The sequence below is a fragment of the Sus scrofa genome, chromosome 3 (assembly GCF_000003025.6).
Source record: "Sus scrofa isolate TJ Tabasco breed Duroc chromosome 3, Sscrofa11.1, whole genome shotgun sequence".
Classification (NCBI taxonomy): domain Eukaryota; kingdom Metazoa; phylum Chordata; class Mammalia; order Artiodactyla; family Suidae; genus Sus; species Sus scrofa.
This window is the reverse complement of record NC_010445.4, coordinates 78,244,569-78,268,416: the sequence shown is the minus strand read 5'-3', so window position 1 is coordinate 78,268,416 and position 23,848 is coordinate 78,244,569. Positions and strand designations below refer to the sequence as shown.

Below are 23,848 nucleotides of genomic sequence, written 5' to 3'. Positions count from 1 at the left end.
AGGCAAAAGGGAGTGAGAAGACCCTCTAGCCGCGGGAAGTGTAGTTCAACACTTGAAGGAACAACGTTGGATATTGCGCCCGGATCCGGGCATCGTAAACTACAGTTCCCAGAGGGCTCCGCGGTGGGGAGCTGCGCCTTTACTTTCCAACACTACTCGCCCTTTCTGAGCCGGTTCCGCGATAGAGGTGACCCGACTGCCTGAAGCTCACGTTGCAGGTGCTGGAAGTGCGCGCGCAGTTACCAATCATGGTGAGTGTGGGCCCCTGTGTCCTGCCCACCTCCGGCCTTCGCGCCCGTTTGTCGTGTTTCTCTTGCTTGAACAATTACTGGGGGAAAGCTGTGTAAGGCATTGTCCCTCGCACCCTGTGGAAAGCTCCAACTTCTCTTCTGGGGATTGTCGCAGTGACCCAGTAATTGGAAAGGGGTTGATTTCCAGCTGGGGCTCTTAGAAAGACACTAGAGAATCGCTGTCCTAGGAGAGGCGCGATCTCAGTCCTGCTGCATTTTGGGGTACAAAATACGAAGCTGCGGATTTTCTCCAAACCACGAAATGGGGTTTGATAAGGATGATAAGGGTTGAAATGGGAGGGGGTGTTGTTACCTAACCTCTTTTTCTCCTCTTAAGCCCACAGCGTTTTTAAGGGCTTTTGTAGAAGCCCTCACTGCAGAGGTAGAGCTCACCAGGTGCTTCGGCTTACAGTCTACGTTTTCGGGAGAAGTGTTTCCGCCATATCTAATTTCACGAAATGTTATTTAAAACCTGCTCCTTGATCTCCTTTTATAATGCCAGGACGCGTTGCAGTGAAGGCATCCCTAGCCAGATAAATAGTGCGGATGTTCTTTATTCATCTGTATGTTAGGAATTCTAGAACCACTACTTTTAAATGTTACACAATGTAACCATATTATCCTAAAGATTGGATACCAAGATCTCCATATCTAGTCTCTGTTGAAAGGGGGAAGGGGGGTTGGTGAGGGAACTCTGACGTAGGAATAATCTGCATGCTGTGCTGTTTGAAGGTGACATTTGACATCAAACAGAAATTGCTTCAGTACTAGAATTTATAGTTGAGACCATTTTTCCTCCATTATTTTCAAAATACAAAAATGAGCAGAGAATGTGGGGGAATATTTGAAGGAATTGGAGCATTTCCAGAACCTGAAAAGACGTGTTTTAAAAGCAAGAAATTACTCTCTCCACCTTTATAACGGAACCAGTGAGGACAGCTACTAGTTCTCAGTCATTGTTATACCTAGGTTTCCTTATTTTTGTCAAATAACATAATTAGTCATTCAAATGATGGTTGCAGTGGTTTCTGACGTAATAATCTTAGCAAGAAAGCAGAGGTACTTGTTACCAGAGAACCTCAGAATTAATAATTTTAAAACTGGATGGGACCTTATAAAGATCATCTTGACACTGTTAAAATTGAGTTTATTGAAAGCCAAAGACAATGTGATTTGCTCAAGGTCACAATAGTTTGCCCCCAAGGAGCTCAGAGTCTCCATTTTACCTTACTGTATCATTCAGAAACATAGCAAGTCATTCTGAAAATTTATTTTTAGTTGTTGAGGTTCTGGATGAAGATATAAGCTCATACTGCAAATATAAACTGAACTGTGTATCGGCATTTATACTACTTGATGGTTTTCTTCCTTGCAACTCAGATTATAGGAATTCTAGAATTAGAAGAGAATTTGGAAAGTATTTCCTCTGATCTTAAAACAGCCTGGTCAGGTCAAAATGATTTTCCCAAGGTCGCAGAAAGATCCTGTGACCTGTGTTGTTTTCTTCCACAGTAGATCAAGCTAGGCCTCACCCCTGCAAGGTCACTTGAGCATCTGATAACTTCCAAGAGGAAGAATCCTCCTGTCAGTTTGCTGAAACTGTCAGCAAATTCTCACATGACTCAATCTCAGAAGGGTGTGTAAACAATCACTGAATTAGAGAGGAGCCATCTTTGAAAGCAATTCAAAGCAGTTTTTTTAAAAGGAGTGAATTCTTTGCATGTGTCCACAGGGAATGACAGCAAAATAAACTATATGAAGGAATCTGAATACCGTTTTCTTTTATATTACAGAAATGTGTGTGTGTGTGTATATATATATATATAAATATATGTATACGCTTTATATGTATCACATATATAAATTAGAAAGCAGAAAGGAATATGTGGGTCTTTCTGTAGAATAACAAAAGGAACGCTTAAATTCAGGCCTTACAACTGAGACTTGCACATGTGCAAGACAGAGCCTACATCTGTAGGAAGGTCATTAGTGCCCTGCCAAGAGCAAAGACATTCCTTCTTTGGATTTTGGCAGACTGCCCAGATAGCTAAGCAAAGAATAGTAACCTACCTTCACACTATTAACATTGTGAAAAGTCAGTGGGAATCTCCCACCCTCCTGCTTTTCAACTGCAGTGTTGCAAAGGCAGAAAGAACCAAATACATGCACTTTCTTTCCTGTTTTATCATCAAACATTCAGACACTAGACTTCATGCTACTCTTAACAAGATGGAATTACCTATGAAAATAATTTGCTCAGTGATACAGAAATAGTAAACTGCTGAGTTGGAATTAGTGTGCACTAGTTGCCTACAATCCCTTCACTAGAGACCAGTACTTGGAACCCATTTTTTTTAGTAGGTAAAATTAATGTCAAAGATTGCACTCTTCTTTTCTAACCATCTTCCTGACTTTCTAGGGGCTTAATCTCTATAGATTACTTTCACCCTCATTTCTTATGCTAGCTTGCTTTCATTGAAGTAACATGTATTTATATTTTTCTTAATTGCCACTTTCATTCATTCAGCAAATACTTGTTGAACACCATATAGGAGTGCAAATTTGAGTCAAAGGCAGACTGTTCACATGGGGGTTCCACAGTCTAGTGGAGAGTAACAGACACAGGCTACAAGAGTCCTTAGAGGAAAAAAATCTATGGTGATGGAGACCTATAATTACAGTGCTTGCTACACACTGTTCTTATTGCTTTGTATGTTAACTCTCTCATTCCTTACAACTACTTTGTTAGGTAGGTGCTATTATCTGCATTTTTCTGTAGAAACAATACAGTAACTTGCCCAAGAACATAAGCTGATGAGTTATGAAATCGGGATTTGAACCAGTAAGTCTGGCTTAAGAGACCATCTCTTTACCGCACTCTGCTGCCTCTCCAGCCCCCTGTTTTGAAAAACTGGGTTATCCTCTCATTTCCTGCATATGGTTCAATAATGGATTCTCTAGCCTAAAAATAGTACAAGGTATATAATAGAAGACTGCTTCATTAGAACTACTGACATAAATAATTTTGCAAACCACAGCTGAAACTTGCTGTATCAACCTTCTCAATGAAAGTATATATGAATAAAACAATTCTTTAAAGCATGCTGAGTTGGCTTCCAAATAATTCTTTACATTTCTAAGTTTTTAAGAGTAATTTTACAAGATCTAGCTATTCCTTCAGCAAATATTTGAGCTCCAACTACATGCCAGATATTATTCTAGGTAGCTTGGCTACAACAGTAAATAAGTGCACGGCCTTGAAGAGCTTGCATTCTAAAGAGGGAAGAAGAATCATTAATTCCTCAATTTCCTTTTCCTCACCTATTTTTCAACGGAAGAGGAGAAAATGACAGAATTTAAAAGATGTAATGGCCATGTGATAGAAAATATCCATGTACAATACAGCTTATAGTGTACCTTATAAACCTAAATTCTATTTGGGAACATAAATATGTATTGTATTAAAATTGGATTATTTGGGGGAATTAATTGTATTTTGTATATTTAGAGATATGAAAGCATAGGGGGAAGTTGGTGAAGAGTATGGAGAAGAGACCCAGAAGATCAAGGAGAAATTATCCCTAGTTTTTTCCTTTTTTTCCCCACTCTCAACCATGGTCACCTCTCTGAGGAAGAAATGCAAACATAGTGTTCAGATTCATTTCTCTGCAAGTGTTCAGACACTTGTTTCCTGACATGTTTTCCTCTGAATTCTATGGGTACCAAAGTGTTAAGTGCTGCTGACCTCCAGAGTTAGGATTTGAATGTTAGAAGGACCTTTTCAGGTCATAGTCTTCTATCCTAGATTCATGACCCTTCTCACAGAGGGAATTATAAAGAAGTAGATGCTTCTGTCCCTAGTCACTTCAGCCACTGGTGTGGGTAACAACAGAGGTGACAGAGTGGAAGTACAATTACCAAGCATTGTCAGAAAAAGGAACAATTCCTTTGATTGAACTTTGCCATTTAGTTAAACTTACCCATTATGTTTCCAGACATTGCTCAGCTCCTTTTAATAGAATTTTTTTTTTCTCTTTTTTTGGCCACTTCGCAACATATGGAGTTCACAGGCCAGGGATCAGATCCAAGCTGAGTTGCGACCTATGCTACCACTGCACCAATGCCAGATCCTTTAATCCACTGTTCCTGGCTGGGTATTGAATCTGCATCCCAGCAGAGATGCTCCTGATCCTCCCGTGGCACAGCAGGAACGCTATTAACAATATTTTAAATTTCATAAAAATCTTTTAAATTATCCGCCCTAATTTAACTTTTTTTAAAATGACTCGGGGTCACCACTTTGAGTTATTTGGTCTATATGTGTACTTTGTTCAGGATCTGCTGAGATCTATCCAGTGACTTCCCTCAGTTCTCTGTATTTCTTCCCCTTCCTCTCCTCTAAATTAGTTTTTCCCTTGAAATCGAGTTGTCAACTGTTACTTCATGTTTGTGCTGTTATTTATTATGCTAAAATTACTATAATCCAGATATTATCATTTTTTCATTTTTCTTTCTCAAAGATACAGTCTTATTTTTCTTCCACCAGATAGATAAGCTGAATTATGTTTAGTAGTTTTATAAACATTTTCTAGCCCCTTCTAAATGGAAAAATCTATCCACTATTACTCTTGCTGGTGTGAAGGACTTTTTGAGCAGAAGAGAGTGGGGGGATTTACAGTAAGAGGATTTGTAAGGTTCTTGTGGCCATCATCATATAATGAACATCAAAATCATTATACCTATTTTAATGGTAAAATATCCTAAAAAAAGATGGATAAGCTTTTGCAAGTAAATCCAGGATGGCAGGGAGAGTTAAATAACACCAATAAATATGCAGCCAAAGGACCCATGTTCCAGAAGTTGCTTAGTTGCTTTGTGCATAGGACAAGTCTGGGATAAATTAGTCTTCTACTAAACCAGTCTTTAAAATTTTACATTAACTTTTAAAGTATGTGGTTCTCTTATTATAGAGGAAATGCTGAATATCTTTAGTGTAGAATAGCACTTTTTAATAGGGTGTTAATTGATCTCTTTCATTACAGTCTGAACCAATCCGAGTGCTTGTGACTGGAGCAGCTGGTCAGATTGCATATTCACTGCTGTACAGTATTGGAAATGGATCTGTCTTCGGTAAAGACCAGGTAGGGACAAGTGTCTATAAATCTTAAAAGTAAGAACATTAGTTGCAAAGAAATTTACTAGGAACGCAGTGCTACGGTGGAATCTGGTAGCTTATTTACATGCACGCCTCTGGGCCTTGAAAATGCTTTGCTAATTAGAACTATTCCACATACTGTTTAGTTGACTTGGTGCCACCAGCAGGAATCATAACGACTGTAACTGTTAGCTAGAGTCATGTGGGAGAGAAAGTTGCTGAATCAGCACTTTCTTGTTAAAAAATGGTCCTTAGACCCAAAAAGATGGACAGGCCAATTGGCTTCGAGTGTGAAGCAGGCACCCCCCTATTTTGGCAGGTCAATTAATGTACTCTAAAATCCTTTTCTGAAATATTGATTTATCCATTCCCTTCACTCATCGACATCGAGTTGCTCCTTCATGCCAGATACTAGGCTTAGCTTTCTATGAACTGAAATGAGATACACAGCCATCATCAAAAAGAGCAAGCTGAGGCATGTCACTTCAATTGATATTTCTTCCGTGTACTCCTTTAAAATTCAGTAATGGTGATTCCTTTTCCTGTATCTGTTAGCAAACCATTGCTGGTTTTATAGCATCGCTTTTTCTGAAAATGGCGTGATGTTAAGACACCTGACTTTCTAAAATGAATATGATTATTAATTAATGGGAATTATATACATGCCAATTGGCAAAAACTTTGCAAAAGGACTTTTTCTGTGACCAAATGACATAACCTACACTGACAGATGCTGTCCTTGCTATTTCTTTGGCAGCCTATCATCCTTGTGCTGTTGGATATCACCCCTATGATGGGTGTCCTGGATGGTGTCCTGATGGAGCTGCAGGACTGTGCCCTTCCCCTCCTGAAAGGTGAGTTGGGGAGTGGAGGAAAAAGGGGTTTAACTAGACTCTCAATTTGAAATTATTTCATAAAAGGTTTTTGTTTTTTGAACATAACTACTTTACAAAATGTATACCAAGAGTAAATAGAGGTAAAATTGAGAAATAATGAGCATAAGATAAAAGACTATACTTTTTCCCAACATGTTTATATATAATTTATTTTTCTAATTACATACAATATTGCTAAGGGTCATCCACCTGAAATTGTCTACATTGTGTTGTTATTTAAAGTCTAGTTAAATAGTAATAGTAGTGTCCTTTAATGGAGAGCTTTTTCAACTCTTAAATGATGTCTCCCAGAGCCATGTGCTGCCTAGAGGCTGGAAGTTGGTTGGTTCTCCATATATAGTCTCATCGCCTGTGCCAGTCATCAAGTTGAGATATAATGTAAATTGTTCAAATCATACACTACATAGTTTGATAAAGCCTACCAGAGTTCTGCTAAGAGCCTTTGAGAATCATTGAAAAATTAGCAAATGTAAGACAGGGGTCTTAAATCTGATTGAATGGTTCATTAAAATATTAGGTCAAGTTGTAAACTAATTTGAATATTTTTCTTTAGCTACACTTTGATTATGACCTTTTATTTTTTGGGGGGTAAAGATTAATTGTTAATACTCTCAAAGAAGTTTGCACACAAAATATATACATGCCCAAGAAGAACCATCCTCAGAATTCATATATCTGTTCAATAAACATTTACTGCAATAGGTACTCTACCATCTGAATCATTTGGTTGCATAGCTATGAAAGAGAGTGCATTACACTGTCCAACCTGTTTGGCTGGCTCCCTCTCCTCACCCACTGTTTCCAAATCAGCTTCCTCTGTTGCTTTTTCCCATTTTTATTCCTTTCTCTGCTGAGTTCCCTCTGTTCTCTCCAATGGGCCTAGGTTATAATCAGCTTGTCCTTGATCAGCTGTGAATATGATGGAAAGGGAAGGTTCAACAGATAAGGATGCGTGGTTGGGAAGAAGATGGGTATTTTTTTCCCTCCCACTGCTGCTCTTAAGTATACTTATTTGGGGACTTACAGCAGCCTGACTGACACAGGTCTCTGGCCTAAAAATTTATCAGTGACAACAGTGAATCCTGATTGTCTTAGTCCATTTGGGCTGCTATACCAAAAATACTGTAGACTGAGTGGCTTATAAACAAGAAAAATTATTTCTTATGGTTCTGGGGGCTAGGAAGTTGGAGATGAAACAGCCAATAGGTTGGGTGTCTGGTGATAGTCCAATTCCTGGTTCATAGCAGCCATCTTTTTCACTGTGTCCTCACATGGCAAAAGGGGTGAGGAAACTCTGGTCTAATCCCATTCATGAGGGCTCCCTGCCTCGTAACCTAATCACTTCCCAAGGGCCTCACTTCTATCACATTAGGAGTTAGGTTTCAACATACGAATTTTGTGGGGACACACTCCATCTAAAGCACTGGTCATGGACTTTTAAAATACGATCAGGAAAAGAGAGCCATGATCTATAGCTGATGTGTCCACAACTTAAGGCTTAGAGGTGACAACCTTCCCTGCAGTGAGAATCTGAGTGTAATTTATAGTTGACCCTTTGCATTCACAATTCCTCTGTATCCACAGGTTCAACCAACCTTGGATTGTACAGTACTGTAGTACTATTGGAAAAAAAACCCACATATAACTGGACCTGCACAGTTTAAACCTGTTTTGTTCAAGGGTCAATTGTATGTGCTTTAATCAAAAAACAAGTGGTATACGTTTATTAGACTGACACTGCAGCATTGTGGTTGAACTCTAGACCCATCTGGACTGGAATTACAGCCCCACTCCTTTTTGATAGGCTAATTAATCTCTTTAAGTTTCACTGTCTTTATCTACAAAATATTAAAATTACATTGACAAATCTCTTAGTGTTATTCCTGGCACAAAACTCCTCAATAACTTACTTTAATTTGTGATTGATAACTTAGAACTTGGTGGAATTGCATCTTAAAGGTTATTAGGTGAATTAGTTTCTCTTTAGTGTTATCTGTGGTAATTAGTGTAAATAAATAATATTGCCCTGAAAGTTATTGTATTATTCCTTGCATCATTCTAAGAGATAAAAGCTATAGAATTTTGAAATTGAGATAATTATTGAAATTGGAAAAGCAAAAATAAATGTATTGACATTTCTGCTGGTTGTTGAATTAGTTTATTGCCTTTCTTTTCTTAGACCTCTAATACTTTGATGAATGTAATTTATAAAAGTAAACATTTACTACAAAGTGAAAGAGTTAAAGGATAGATTCAATATGAAAAAGAAAACCTCAGACTTTGAGGTTTAATTAACTCTGCATATTTATTGTTATGTTCACAGATGTCATTGCAACAGATAAAGAAGAGATTGCCTTCAAAGACCTGGACGTTGCCATTCTCGTGGGTTCCATGCCAAGAAGGGATGGCATGGAGAGGAAAGATTTACTCAAAGCAAATGTGAAAATCTTCAAATGCCAGGGTGCTGCCTTGGACAAATATGCTAAGAAGTCAGTTAAGGTGACCAATACAGTATTTTAAAGTGTTTTTCATTATCAGCATTTGAAACTTCCTTCAACACTTAAGTGAAAATGAAATTATTTGCCTGTTTTTTGTTTTTTTTTTTCCAGTTCTGTGCATTGGTCAGTAAATATAGAGTTTTGCTTGATTAGCCCTCCCTTTCTGGGTTTTTTTCATATAGTGTAGAAGTCTATATTCATAGGGGCTCAAAAATATTTTATTACTATGACATGAAAATTTAATTTTAGTTTGTAAACCTATAGTGAAGGCACAGAATCTTCTGGTGCCTTTTAGCTGTATGAGACTATTTGTTCAGACACTTGGATTTGTATGTGTGATTGTAAAGGGAGATGGCTGTAAGCTGTGTGTGTTCTCAGTGACAGGAGATGGTTGGCTTTTGAATGCTCAGATTTTCTAAATTCAGAGGAATTTCAATATACTCACCTCTTGAGTTGAGTCTGCGTGACTTCCTATTCTGTCTCTTTGTGTTCACCCTGTTTATTCTGGTTTCAAAATTTGTCTTACTATTACTGTAAAGCTTCCTTTTATCAGAACTTAATTACCTCCAGTTACCTAGAACTTAATTGTCCCAGCAAAAGGGCTTGCTAGTTAGAGGTTTTACTGATTTTGATACACTTCTTCCTCCCAATCCTGAATTCAAAGAAAGGTAAAAGAAAATGTTATAAGATTTTTTTAAGTTGCCATTTATAATGTTCTATTACAATACTCCATAGCATTTTAAAAAATTATTTATTTATTTATTTATTGTCTTTTTGCCTTTTCTAGGGCCGCCCCTGTGGCATATGGAGGTTCCCAGGCTAGGGGTCTAACTGGAGCTGTAACCAGCCTACACCAGAGCCACAGCAACACGGGATCCGAGCCATATCTGCAACCTACACCAAAGCTCACGGCAACGCCGGATCCTCAACCCACTGAGCAAGGTCAGGGATCAAACCCGCAACCTCATGGTTCCTAGTTGGATTCATTAACCACTGAGCCACAACGGGAACTCCAATACTCCACGGTATTATATGAATTTTTAAATTCATGAATTATAGGGATTGCCTGAATTTTTGCTTTCTGTGGACTTTATTTCAAATAGTTACCTTTTATTTTCTGCAGTCATTAACAGAAAATAATAGAAATGAGTTGAGTAGATATCCCCAGGTCTCACAGTAAAAAATTACAAGGTTATTTGGAGGTATGGTGCTGCTTGCACAATAATTGCCTCTCAGCCCAAAGTGTCTTTGGGGGGGAAATACACACTGACACTGTAGAGTATTAGGAATATCAGAGTATCATATCTGCAGGTTGCTCTCAAATAAGCCAAGAAAAGTCTAAGGGCAGAGTGTATGTGTGTAGTTGGGTGCGTGTCTGCAAAAGTGAGAAGATGGGACAAATTGGAGAATATGGGTAAAGAAAATGTGGGAGTTAGTCTCTGTAATATGCTTACAGTTTTTCTGTAAGTTTGATATAATTTCACAGTAAGTTTTTTAATCACTGTTTTAAAGATTTTTTGAATTGGTTAAAAAGGTTCATGTATACTTTTTTTATGCTATATTGTAATTCATGGTATCCTATTTCTCTTCCCGCCCCACACACACACAAAAGAGCCTGAAATGCTTTCTCCTGAAGATTGATTCAACAGATGTGAAATGGTGTGACCTGGTATTTTGGTGGTCATCCCTTAATTCTTAGGAACAGGCAAGACTGACAAACACTTTTCTTTCATTGGGACAAATCATCGTCCTAAAGTAAACTTTGCAAGTAGAATTTTTTTCTTGGACTACTTTTATAAGAAGGAAGACTTTTATGATTGAATCTAATTCTGAGATAGAGCCTTGGGTTACTAAGTTACTGGTTTTTTGCGGCAAGTAGGTTAATGCTGTCTGTTTTGGCTCAAAATGAAATGACTTGTGTACACAGTGATGGTTTTAGCAATTGTTTTCAGTAGTCATACCAAATATTAACAGGGTTGGGGTGGGAGTTTATTAGAAGGGAGGATAGAAACCTGCTAGAAACCAGAACTGCAATGATGATTGTCCATCCTTAGCTCACACAGACTTGATACAGAGGCTACCTGTTAATAGTTCAGTCACATTCTAAGTTGGTTTAGTTCATCATTGTGGCGTCTGGAGCTCTGCCATGCCTCCTGTACATTCCAGGTTATCGTGGTGGGAAACCCAGCCAATACCAACTGCCTGACTGCCTCCAAGTCGGCTCCATCCATTCCCAAGGAGAACTTCAGCTGCTTGACTCGTTTGGATCACAACCGAGCTAAAGCACAGGTACGAAGATGCCTTCAAATCTTATCAATGTTCAACTTTAAACAGTTTTTCTCTCACTTATAAAGTAGCTGAGTCTTTGTGCTTTTTTTCTTATTTTGTTTTAGTGTGAAGCTATTCCAATTTGTTAAGACATCTTTAATCTCTCAGGCAGTTGAACTTCATACTTAATTTTCTAAGCTGTATTTCATTTCCTAACTTTAATTACACATGGTTGCTAATAATGTCTTCTCAGTACAGTGGTTAAAAATTATTCGTTATTATCGATAGTTCACACAGTGGTACATTAATTATTTTTGTCAGATATAAAGGAGATTATAAAAAAGACTTGATATTTGTGGTTTTATGTGGTTCTGCTTCCTTTTTCCCTACAGCTAAACAATGAAATTTGATATTTAAGTTCATTTTCATTTTTATATCCATCTAATATTCTACATGTTTCCATAAAATTTGCTATTTTTCACTACTTAGTAGCTAAATTTAAATTGTTAACCAGTTTCCTTTCCCTTGGAGCCTTAGATAAATAAGCCAAGGGGTCAGTGACCAAGGGATTAACAGTAGTTTTATTTTGTTTTGTTTTTTAATATGAGGCCATGCCACTTATCTGTGCTAGTTTTCTAGGCTTTCTCAGATCTAGACAACCCCGGTGCCCTCAGAAGTCAAAACAAAGTCCTTGTTCTTGGACATAACCTTCTTCCTTTTCCCTAGAGCTTTCCTGGCCATCCCTCGTCATCTATAGATCATCTGCTAGATATATCTATGAATTTCTTTTTCTTCTAGAGCCGAGAACTTTGTTTAGTTTCAAGAAAACAATTTTTACCAAAAGATGGTGTGAAGTCTAAGTTCAAAAACTGTTACCATTACCAGACTCAACAGGTCCATTGCTTGTGGTGGGTAGCCAATGAACATGCCATGCACTTTCCATATTAGCAGAAAAGTTTATTCCTTGTGACAGGAGATCAGGAGATTAAAGCACTATCCAGATCACAAGATCAGGGACATTTTGAGCTAAGGGTGCATGCATATTCATGAAAGGGTGGCTGATTTCCCATGTAAAGGTGGTGTTCTGGATGCACTTGCCCAGTGCAAGCTCAAGCACACATGCTCTGTATGTTCAAAAATTGCAGAAATCTCAAGCCCTAGGCTGCAGATTTTAGCATTGAAATGAAGCAAAGGTCACTCTAGGTTGACAAAATCCAAGCCCCTAGAGAAGTCATGAGGGTCAGCAAAAGTCAACATTATCATTCCTTAGGCTCCTGTTAATCTGGTGCTTGCTTGTGTGCTTGAGGGATTTCGGATCCTGCAAAACAGCTCAAGAATGTGCTTTGGTTGAAACAGGACAGAAGGGGGAGTCTTTATAATCAATTTGTTATCTTTGCTATATTTACTTCTCTTGCCTAAGAACAGTGTTTGTTCCTGCATTCTTTGTTCTTTTTAAAATCATTAATTACTGAGACCTATTCTTTGTTTCCACGTGAAGACCTAGGAGGCCATTGTACACCTTTCTCCTAGTCTTCTTAGAACACAAAAGGGTTCTGAAATTCACACTCTGATTCTCAAGCTTGTCCAGTGCATGGTACAGTTTCTCTTACTACCCAGTATTCTACTTCTGCAAGACAAAACATACTCCAGTTTAACCCCATACCTTCCTTATTACTGTTTGGCTAACAAAACCACTGCTTTCAACCAAGAATAGATCATCTTTCAGCTCTCATGGGCCAGTGAAGGAGAAAAGTATTTACATTTAAATTTCTACACTAAGTTGAATGCTTTACATCTAATTTGTCATTCACTTCTCAGAGTAACCATATGAGATATCTGTTCTCTCTCTCATACAGATAAGAAACCTAAAGCCCAGAAAGGTTGGGAAATCTGCTTAAAGTCACACAGTTAGTAAATGATGGAATCCAGCTGGATTTGCCTGATTCCAGACCCTTGTGTTCTTATATAATGGGATCAAGTGACCCAAATCCATTTCTCTAGCTCTGTGACCCTGAGAAAGAGTTTTCAAGCTATAAAGTGCGATGATAATTGTATCTACCATAGACAGTAGATAATGTGAATTAAATGAGTTAAGATCTATGTTAAGACCTTATCCTGATGCCTGTCACGTAGTAAAACTCAGTAAAGATTGACTCCTACCATTATTACTGATGATGATGATTAAGAGGGATATAACCAAGAGTTAAGAACAGTCACACCCCAGAAATCTCCCTGAATATTCCAGTTAGTCAAGAAAGTCTTTGAATAACGAGCTTGAATTGGCAGTATTTCCTGAGAGACTTCGGGCTGTAGACTGGGTCTTTTTCCTTATTATTTAGCCAGCATCTGATGGCTGGGAAAGAATGGGAGTTTGTCTGAATGACTGGAGGCAGGAGATTAGGGTACTGTAGAACAGTTATGAAGGGAAAGATGATACTATAGTGTCGTATTTGTAGACTGTGGAGTGCCAGATGGTGACTCACTATGTCGCAACAGGGAAAAAGAGGTAAATGACAACACTGACAAACTTCCATCTTTGCTGTTTGACCTGAGGCCTTGGTGGAGGCAGGCATTGGAAAATTCAGCTTCCACAAGTACAGCTAAATGACACTTTGTCCCAGTGCCTGAAGCAGTTTTCTTTGCGGGGTGAAGGGTGAGTGAGGAAAGAAGGAGCCATCTCGTCAGACTTTGACTTTGGCACATGTTCCAGCATTTTGGTCTAGCACAGTGAGAGCTGTTAGGAAGTTTTTGAAGAAGCAGTTTCTTCCACCTATAGAAATTATTAATCCAGTGAGAAAAGTAACAAACACAAAGATTAATTTTTCTTACATGAATGAGTACTAGCCTTACATAATTTGTTTTGGAATTCAGAGGACCTAGCTACATAGTGACTGCAGAATTAAACACCCGAGGAATTTTGTGTTTTTGCAAACCAGAGTTATATGTGTGTTTGGTGTCAAGGTGTTTGGCAATGAAACCACTTCGGTGGTATCAGGGAGAAGAAAATAACTGGTAATGGAGAATGAATCAAAAACTATTTAACAGGAGTTCCCTTGTGATGCAGCAGGTTAAGGACCTGGCGTTGTCACTGTAGCAGCTCAGGTCGTTGCTATGGCATGGGTTTGATCCCTGGGCTGAGAACTTCCACTTATTGCAGGCATGGCCAAAAAACCAAAAAACAAACCAAAAAAAAAAAAAAAAACCAAAAAAACCCGCTTAATAGATCTGTATAATAAGAGGAAGGTAGCTGAAGGAACAAAAAACTGCTATTCTGGGTACGTGGTAATTTAGACTACCTCTCACATATTCAGAAACTACATCTGCAGGGTGCAAAGTACTGGCCTTTGCTATCTAGACAGAAGTGGATTAGCTCAAGAGAAAGTACAAGAGGAGGTGGGCCACACACAGGATAGCAGAAGTCAGGGGAGCCTCCTTTAGGGAGGAGAGGCCTCCAGGCAGTTTGTCTTCACTCTGCTTTGAAGCAGTTGGAGCTGACGTTCAGCAGAGCTGCAGGTTCTAAGTACTTGATAATACACATCTTAGGTCACTTGTTCCTGTACAAATTTTCTTTTTTCTCAATGATGCCGGCTAAATATAAGTAAGGGCAGTTTTGGTCCTAATGTTTATTAAACAATATCTATTAACTGCAAAGCTCTTGATGTGATTCACTTAACAATGTAGGCCTGGGTAGAGTCAATTTTAAAGGATAGGAGAAACTCTAAGGGCCCAAGATGGCATCAGTTACCTCACAGCCATAATTTTAACTCTTCTTTAAGGACTTTTGTTTCCAGTTTGGGGCTGTCAGTATCTTTTTTTTAAATTTCTTTAAAATATCAGAGTGTATTCCTTTTTTTATATGGTCAACACACAAACAGAGCTTTGATGCAGGGCTGCTTTTATTTATGTGTGTAAAAGCAGTGGATTGTGGCACAATTATTTTTTTATCTCATTCTTATTGTAAAATAAAGGAAAAATCACTCACAATGTCACACTAACAGATCAGCCCTAAAAGATTTTTTTTTTCCAAAACCTTCCCTTCTGGATCATTATAAATTCTGTATTTAATTAGGAACAAATCATAGGCATACATCAGAAATATTGAGGGTTCTGTTCCAGACCACCGCAATAAAGCAAATGTCAAAATACAGTGAGTTACTGAATTTTTTGGGTTTCCCAGTGCATATAAAATTTGTGCTTGCACTATGCTGTAGTTTGTTAAGTATGCAATAGCATTATGCCTAAACTATATATACATATATTAATTTTAAAAGGCTAAAAAATGCTAATCATCATCTGAGACTTAAGTAATCATAATCTTTTTGATGATGTGGAGGTGGAGTTCTTGCATCCGTGTTGATGGCTGCTAACTGATCCAGGGTGGTGGTTGCCAAAGGCTGGGGTAGCTGTGGCAATTTCTTAAAATAAGACAGCAGTGAAGTTTGCCCTAACAGTTGACACTTCCTTTCACAAATGATTTCTTTGTTTGATAGAGTTGTTTGATAGCATTTTACTCACAGTTGAACTGATTTCAAAAACGGAGTCCAGTCTCTCAAATCCTGCCACTGCTTTATCAACTAAGTTTATTAATATTTTAAATCCTTTGTTGTCATTTTAACAGTCTTCAAGATATCTTCTCTGAGAGTAGATTCCATCTCAAGAAACTGCTTTCTTTGCTCAACACAAGAAGCAATTCCTCATGCATTAGAGTTTTATCATGAGACTGCAGCAATTTAGTTCCATGTTTAGGCTCCACTCCAATTCTGGTTCTCTTGCTGTTTCTGCTACATCTACAATTACTTTTCCAGTGAAGTCTTGAACCCCTTAAAGTCATCTATGAGGGTTGAAACTAACCTATCCTAAACTTCTGTTAATGATATTTTGACCTCTTCCCACTCCACAAATGTCAATGGCATCTCAAATGGTGAATCCTTTCAAGAAGGTTTTCATTTGATTTTGCCCAGATCCATTAGAGGAATCACTATGAAAGCTACAGCTTTATGAAATGTATTTCTTTTTTTCTTTTCTTTCTTTTTTTTTTTTTAAGTCTGCCCCTGCAGCATATGGAAGTTGCCCAGCTAGGGATCAAATCAGAGCTTCAACTGCCCACCTATGCCTCACCACAGCAACGCCAGATCCATGTTGCATCTGTAACCAACGCGACAGCTCACAGCAATGCCATATCCTTAATTCACTGAGCAAGGCCAGGGATGGAAACACATCCTTGCAGATAATAATTGGGTTCTTAATCTGCAGAGCCACAAGAGGAACTCCATGAAATGTATTTCTTAAATCATAAGGCTTGAAAATCAAAATGAGGAGTTTCCGTTGTGGCTCAGTGGAAACGAACCCAACCAGTATCCATGAGGCTGTGGCAATCACTGGCCTTGCTCAGTGGGGTTAAGTATCCAGCATTGCCATGAGCTGTGGTGTAGGTCATGGATGTGGCTCAGATCTGGCGTTGGTGTGGCTGTGGTGAAGGCCAACAGCTGCAACTCTAATTTGACCCCCAGCCTGGGAACTTCCCATATGCTTCATGTGCTTCCCTAAAAAGCAATAAATAAATAAATAAATAAGCTAGCTGGCACGTTTATCTATTAGTCACATTATCCCTCAGAGCTCTTGGGTGATCCGATGCATTGTCGATTAGCGGTAATATTTTGAAAGGAATCTGTTTCTGAGCAGTATATCTCAATAATGGGCTCCAGTTATTCAGTAAGCCATGTTGTCAGCTGATGTACTGTCATCCAGCCTTGGTTGGTCCACTGATGGAACCCAGGGGGAATAAATTTAGCAGAATTCTTAAGGGCTCCAGGATTTTTAGAATGGTAAGTGAGCACTGACTTCAGCTAAAAGTCACCAGCTGCATTAGCCCCTAACAAGAGAGTCAGCCTGTCTTTTGAAGTTTTGAAACCAGGCATTTACTTCACCTCCAGCTATGAAAGTCCTAGACGGCATCTTCTCCTAATAGAAGGCTGTTCATCTACACTGAATAACTGTTTAGTGTAGCCACTGTGATTAACTGTCTTAGCTAGATCTTCTGGATAATTCGCTGCAGCTTCTGTGTCAGCACTTCCTGCTTCACCTTGTACTTCTATGTTGTAGAGACAATGTCTTTGCTTAAACCTCATGAACCAGCCTCTGCTAGCTTCAAACTTTTCTTTTATAGCTTTCTCACCTCTCTTAGCTTTCAGAGAATTGAAGAGAGTTAGAGTCTTGCTCTGGATTAGGCTTTGACTTAAGAGGAATGTTGTGGCAAGTGTGATCCTCTATCTATACCTCTAAAACTTTCTGCTCAGCAGTAAGGCTATTTCACTTTATTATCATGTGTCTTCACTGGAGTAGCACTTTTAATTTCTCGTAAGAACTTTTCCTTTGCATTCACAACTTGGCTGTTTGGCCTAGCTTTCACCTTATCTTACTTTTGTTTATTTATTTATTTATTTTGGCTTTTTAGGGCCCCACCTGCAACATATGGAAGTTTCCAGGTTAGGGGTCTAATTGGAGCTGTAGCTGCTGGCCTACTCCACAACCACAGCAATGTGCGATCCGAGCTGCATCTGTGACCTACATGACAGCTCACAGCAACGCCGGATCCTTTAACCCACTAAGTGAGGCCAGGGATCGATCCCACATCCTCGTGGATACTAGTTAGGCTTATTACCCCTGAGCCACAGTGGGAACTTACTTATCTTGCTTTCAACACATCTTCCTCACTAAACTTAATTACTTCTAGCTTTTGATTTAAAATGACGGACATGCATCTCTTCCGTTCACTTGAAGAATTAAAGGCAACTGCAGGGTTTTTAATTAGCGTAAATTCAATATTGCTGTGTCTCAGGGAATAGGAAGGCTCAAAGGAGAGAGAAAAAGGAATAGCTGGTTGGTAAAGCAACTAGAAAACACGTAATATTTATTGATAAGTTCACCATTATGTGTGGACACAGTTCATGGCACCCCAAAACAGTTACAGTAGTAATATAAAGAGTCGCAGACCACTAAAAATAATGAAAAAGTTTGAAATATTGTGGGAATTACCAAATGCAACACAGACATATGAAATGAGAAAATGCTGTTGGGAAAATTGGTGGGAATAGACTTCCTCAGTGCAGGGTTGCCACAAACCTTCCATTTGCAAAAATGCATTATCTGCGAAGTTCAGTAAAGCATAGCACAAAAAGAGGAGTTGTGCCTATATACATACAACTAACCATGTTTTCTTTTCTGCCCATTACCTTATCAAACGAATACTAAAATAAGCCGATTTCATTTTATTTATATTTTCAAAACATAAACTTTCTAGCTCTTTCTGTGACTACTGTACTACATAACATAATTGATGTTCATGTGACTACCAGCCATACAGGATCCTAAAGTGCTTTCTGAACCTACCACTAGAGGTTGTTACTTCTGTTATAATTTTAGTATCATATGCATGTTATATTTGAATCTTCAGTTTTCTAATTTTTAAAATGAGAACAGCCATTCTTTGGTATCTGAGTCCTTTACAACTCAAAAATTTCATATTTAGTATAATTTGAAAATTATTTATTTTTATATACAGATAGATTAAAAGCCTCACCTAAATAAGGAGAAATTATCTAAATATCTGATTGCTCAGAAATGCTGAGGAGACATCTCCAAATATCAACAATAAAGCAAAGTCACATTGACATATTCAAGCAATATTAACCTCTTTCTTGGGGTTTTATATTTGATAAACCCAATGTACAAAGAAGTTATTACAAACTGTAAGGTGCTCTCTACTCTTAAATGTTATTTCCTGTAGTGTTTCAGGCTCAGATTTTGTTTACACTATTAAACCATTTGGGGAAGTGAAGCAAAAAATTTTGTGGGGTTTTGTTTTTGTTTGTTTTTTACAAATCAGTATAACTCTTTGTGTTCTCTTAATGTTTCAGAGGCTTTTTATCTTAAGGCAATTTGTCAAACAGGTCACAATTTGAAGTTAAAAAAATTTATCTTTGGAATATACTTGTTTTCTCTTGAACTAGATTGCTCTCAAACTTGGTGTGACTTCTGATGATGTCAAGAATGTCATCATCTGGGGAAACCATTCCTCAACTCAGTATCCAGATGTCAACCATGCCAAGGTGAAACTGCAGGCAAAGGAAGTTGGTGTTTATGAAGCTGTGAAGGATGACAGCTGGCTCAAGGGAGAGTTCATCACGGTGAGAAAAATCCAGGAGCGCTCTTCACAGCCAAACATCAAGAACTCTTAAGAGACACACACCACCTTACTGACCTGGGTGTCTCTCTAAGGGTGGTGGGAGGAAACTCAAGGACAGCATCCTTTGATGAGTGCATATTTCTTTTGGGGATCATACTAAGCCAGTCATAATTCAGTCTGATCTGTTGTGTAGCCATCAAGATTGATTGTTAAAGTGAGAAAAAACTAAATCACCTCCAGTCATTCAGCTGTCTTACAGAGATCCATTTCTTTGTATGAAGTGTGGTAAACTTTCTTTGAGGATTTGCAGTTTTCCTTTTCAGGAGGACTGGCGTTTACAACTGAAATAGATTAAAAAGGCTGACATAGGGTAGTTGCCTGACCTCGGAGGGGACACATTAAGCTGTGGTTTGCAGTCTTTCACCCCAGGAGTAATACTTCTCTCTCTGCCTGCCCCACCCAGACTGTGCAGCAGCGCGGTGCTGCTGTCATCAAGGCTCGAAAACTGTCCAGTGCAATGTCTGCGGCAAAAGCCATTTGTGACCATGTCAGAGACATCTGGTTTGGAACCCCAGAGGTGAGGACGCAGTGATTTGCACAGGCCACTCTATTTTTGTTTTCTGATTCCATAATGTAAAAAACAGAAACAAACATAGCCTTGCAGTCAGGCAGGTTAGGTTCATATCCCAGCTCAGTTGCTGGCTGGCCGAGTAACCTTGGAAAAGTTGCTTAACCTTTCTGAGCTGTTTCATCATCTTTTACATGGCATTTACTTCACAGGGTTTTGAGGGTAATGAGATGTTTTGTGGAAATCACCCAGTACACACAGTTGAGGGGACATTTTTCTTAAAGCCTCTATTGGGCCATAGCTCCTCTGTTTATAAGATGAGGGTTATATTTCTCTGGCCTGCTTCACACATAGATCAGAAGAGTAGAATGAGATAATAACCATGAAAGTTGCCCTGTGTGTAAGTGCCTGGTGATGGTTCCTTATTACAGCAATGAAGTTATTATGCACATATTAAGAACCTGTCATCTGGTTTACTTTTGTTAGTTCATCTGTCAGTTGGTTATGTAAACTAATCCCTTAGCCATGAGAATGTAAAACATTGCTTGTAATTATTTTTAGGGAGAGTTTGTGTCCATGGGCATTATCTCTGATGGCAACTCCTATGGTGTTCCTGATGATCTGCTCTACTCATTCCCTGTTACAATCAAGGTGAGGTATTTGAGGTTATTTTCCTCCGTCCCTGTGGGGAAAGTAATTGTGTATTTTTATGAATAATGGTATGATTTAGTCTAGAAGGTTGTTCCTTTATTAGATATTTTCCTCAGTTTTAAAATCATGTGAATCATAACTTCAGGTCACTAAAATATTGAAATTAATCTGGAAAGCAACTTTCAACTCTTCTGACTAGATATATGTTGTTATTATGACTCTAATACTGGACACCAACAAGTATTCGCTTACTTTGAAATGAAGCAGTGGTTCTCATGGTTGCTCTGTATTGTATCTTTACTGAAGTCAGTAGTTTTTTATGTTTGCTAAGTAAAGCCTCATTTAAAGATTTTTTTCTAGATTCAATGAATTTCAAATTCAAATGTTGAGTTTTTATTGGAAATATCTGTTAAGATCTGGATTTTGATTTGCATCTTTAGAATCAGATTTTAAAACATACTTCTGGATTAAGTTCAAACTAAGTTGTTGCTTGCTGGAATATCAATTCTAGTTTAATTATAAATCTCTCATCTGTAATTATTTTCAAACAGGATAAGACCTGGAAAATTGTTGAAGGTCTCCCTATTAATGATTTCTCTCGTGAGAAGATGGACCTCACTGCAAAGGAACTAGCAGAAGAAAAAGAAACTGCATTTGAATTTCTTTCCTCTGCCTGATTAAACAATCATTTCAATGTTACTAAATGCCCCAAAGCTGAAAAATCTAAATGTCCTTTTTGACCCTAGTACCAAATAATAATAATGCTATCCTTAAATTACTAGTGAAAAATAACACACTTTAAAGATTGTGTGCTTCTTGGTACAAATTTGTGACAGTTTATCATCATGCTGTTAGTGCCACATTCTAAAATAAATATATATCCAAATGAAGATGACTCAGACTTTAATTTCTAGATAATATTTTATATCTATGCCAACAAACTTGTATGTTTCCGAGTTTGCCTAAGGTTATGATTTTAAAAAAAGAGAGGCAGTAAGGATAGAAAATGTTACAAGGTAAAGCATAATTCTCTCATATTTAAAGAGAACAAGAAAATCCACCTTGTGATAATGAATCAATCTAGTCTAGAATATATTTCTAAACAATTACTTACACTAGGCAATTAAACACTTATATTTTTTAACTCTTAATTTATTCTTTGTGGATAATTTGATTTTAATATTCACTATTAAATAGGCTGCAGATTATATTCTGATAATAGTTTAATGCCAATGAATAAACTTAAAACATTCATTTTCATGACAAAAAAGTATTAAGTCTTCCCTTGAGATAGATATTCCTCTATAACAGACAAGTAATCACATTTCATAACTGGTAAATGCTACAGAAGTTAATGCTAGTAGGAATCTCTCTTTTTTTTTTTTTTTTGTCTTTTTGCCTTTTCGCTTTTTCTAGGGCTGCTACCGTGGCATATGGAAGTTCTCAGACTAGGGGTCTAATTGGAACTGTAGCTGCCAGCCTACGCCACCAGAGCCACAGCAATGCCAGATCCAAGCCGTGTCTGTGACCTACACTACAGCTCATGGCAATCCCGGCTCCTTAACCCACTGAGCAAGGCCAGGGATCGAACCCACAACCTCATGGTTCCTAGTCAGATTCCTTAACCACTGGGCCACCATGGGAACTCCAGGAATATCTCAATCTAAGCTTATTACTAGAAGTATACTGTTGTTCAAAACAACTAGCATTTTTTCACAAAATCCATAAGGGCGGAAGACATCTTTTCATTCTTGTAAAGTTCCCTGGCCTGGGAACTTACAAATGCCATATGTGTGGCCATTAAAAAAAAAAAAAAAATCTGACCATAAGGGAGACTAAAGCTAAGAAGGAAGGAAGAACACCCTCTGGCTGCTCCATGTCAGCATTAGTTTCTCTGGACTGTATATAGAAGCCAGAAGAGCAACACAAATGAGTTAAATATATCTCTAGAGCAATTAAGTGGAAGCACAAAGATAAGTTCCATGTGGAATTAAAAAGGTTAAGAATGTGTGTGAGAATATAAGACCTAAACACAACTAGAAGATACGATATAAACAAAATTAAATCTACTCAATGTGTTTACCTCTATTTTATCATCCATTTTTATATACTGGCCTATTACTTTTTTTTTTTTTTTTTTTTGTCTTTTTAGGGCTGCACCCACAGCATATGGAAGTTCCCGGGGTAGGGGTAGAATCCGAGCTGTAGCTGCTGGCCTACACCACAGCCACAGCAATATGGGATCCGAGCTGCATCTGGGACCTACATCACAACTCACAGCAGTTCTGGATCCCCAACCCACTGAGCGAGGCCATGGATGGAACCCATGTCCTCATGGATACTAATCAGATTCTTTACTACTGAGCCACAACAGGAACTCCATACTGGCTTATTACTTGATTCTGTAAATTACTTTCACCCAACTCCTTAAAATCAGGGATCACATAAACATAAATGAAATTATAGTACATTTGAGAGAAAGCTGGTAGACAGCGTCTGTAAAACGATTTCTCACCAGCTGTGCTTTTGAAGCATGGCTTTGTGTTGAATATATTCACCTTGTAAATTGATAATTCCTTATGCCATTCACTTCTGTCACCTAAACTAAGAAAACAAAGCCCTTTATTGCCTCTTCTCTTAATGGACTAGAGTTCAAGCCCAGGAAATTGTGTCTTTAAGAAGCTTAATTTGTGAAAAGTCCATGCTTTTCATAAGCATTTTACGAGAACTTGAGGAAATTCACATGAATTATAGGGCAAAAAAGGGCATTTTAAACAATAAATTTGGATTAAAAAACTTACAGAAAAATTACAATCAATAAAATAAACCTTAGGAGAGAATTGGCCTCTAAAGATCCTTTCCCTGGTAATGCTTCCTAAGCACAGAGAAAAATGGCCAGCAAAAACTTTAAAAAAAAAAAAAAATTTGGAGTTGTTTTTAAGAAACCATTAAAAAGGGGGGGGAATCCTATGAACCTCCTGATAGTTAGATCATATTTTCATAAAAGTTACACATACATGATAGAAAATCAGTGAAATGGTGTTAAGTGAAAACCAAAAGCCTCCTCCTTTTCCCAAGGATAAACTCTCTTAAGAAAAAGGAGGGTTTTTAATCCTTCCAGGAAGAAAAAAGAATATAAGTACATGTGTTTATTTTGAGAGTTTAAAAAAAAAGGTGAAGCGCTATACAGTGAAAAGAAATTTCCTTTATTCTCCTAACTCCTACCCACTTAAACCCCATTATTGTCTCCTTGTTGAGAGTACAAAAATATTCATTGTATGACCCAAGTATGTATGTGAATATTCATACTTTTGTGTATGTGGGTGTGTGCCTGTAA

The 23,848-nt window shown here is 38.0% G+C and overlaps 1 protein-coding gene across 1 annotated transcript; it reads left to right on the top strand.

Moving 5' to 3' along the window:
- On the top strand, nucleotides 5,332–21,188 carry MDH1 (malate dehydrogenase 1, NAD (soluble); the record flags this gene model as incomplete). Its single annotated transcript, NM_213874.1, is given in 8 exon segments — nucleotides 5,332–5,431; nucleotides 6,203–6,299; nucleotides 8,665–8,840; nucleotides 11,006–11,128; nucleotides 19,117–19,293; nucleotides 19,756–19,869; nucleotides 20,422–20,511; nucleotides 21,063–21,188. Coding segments are annotated over 8 exon segments (1,003 nt in total), but the record flags the coding sequence as incomplete, so codon positions are not given.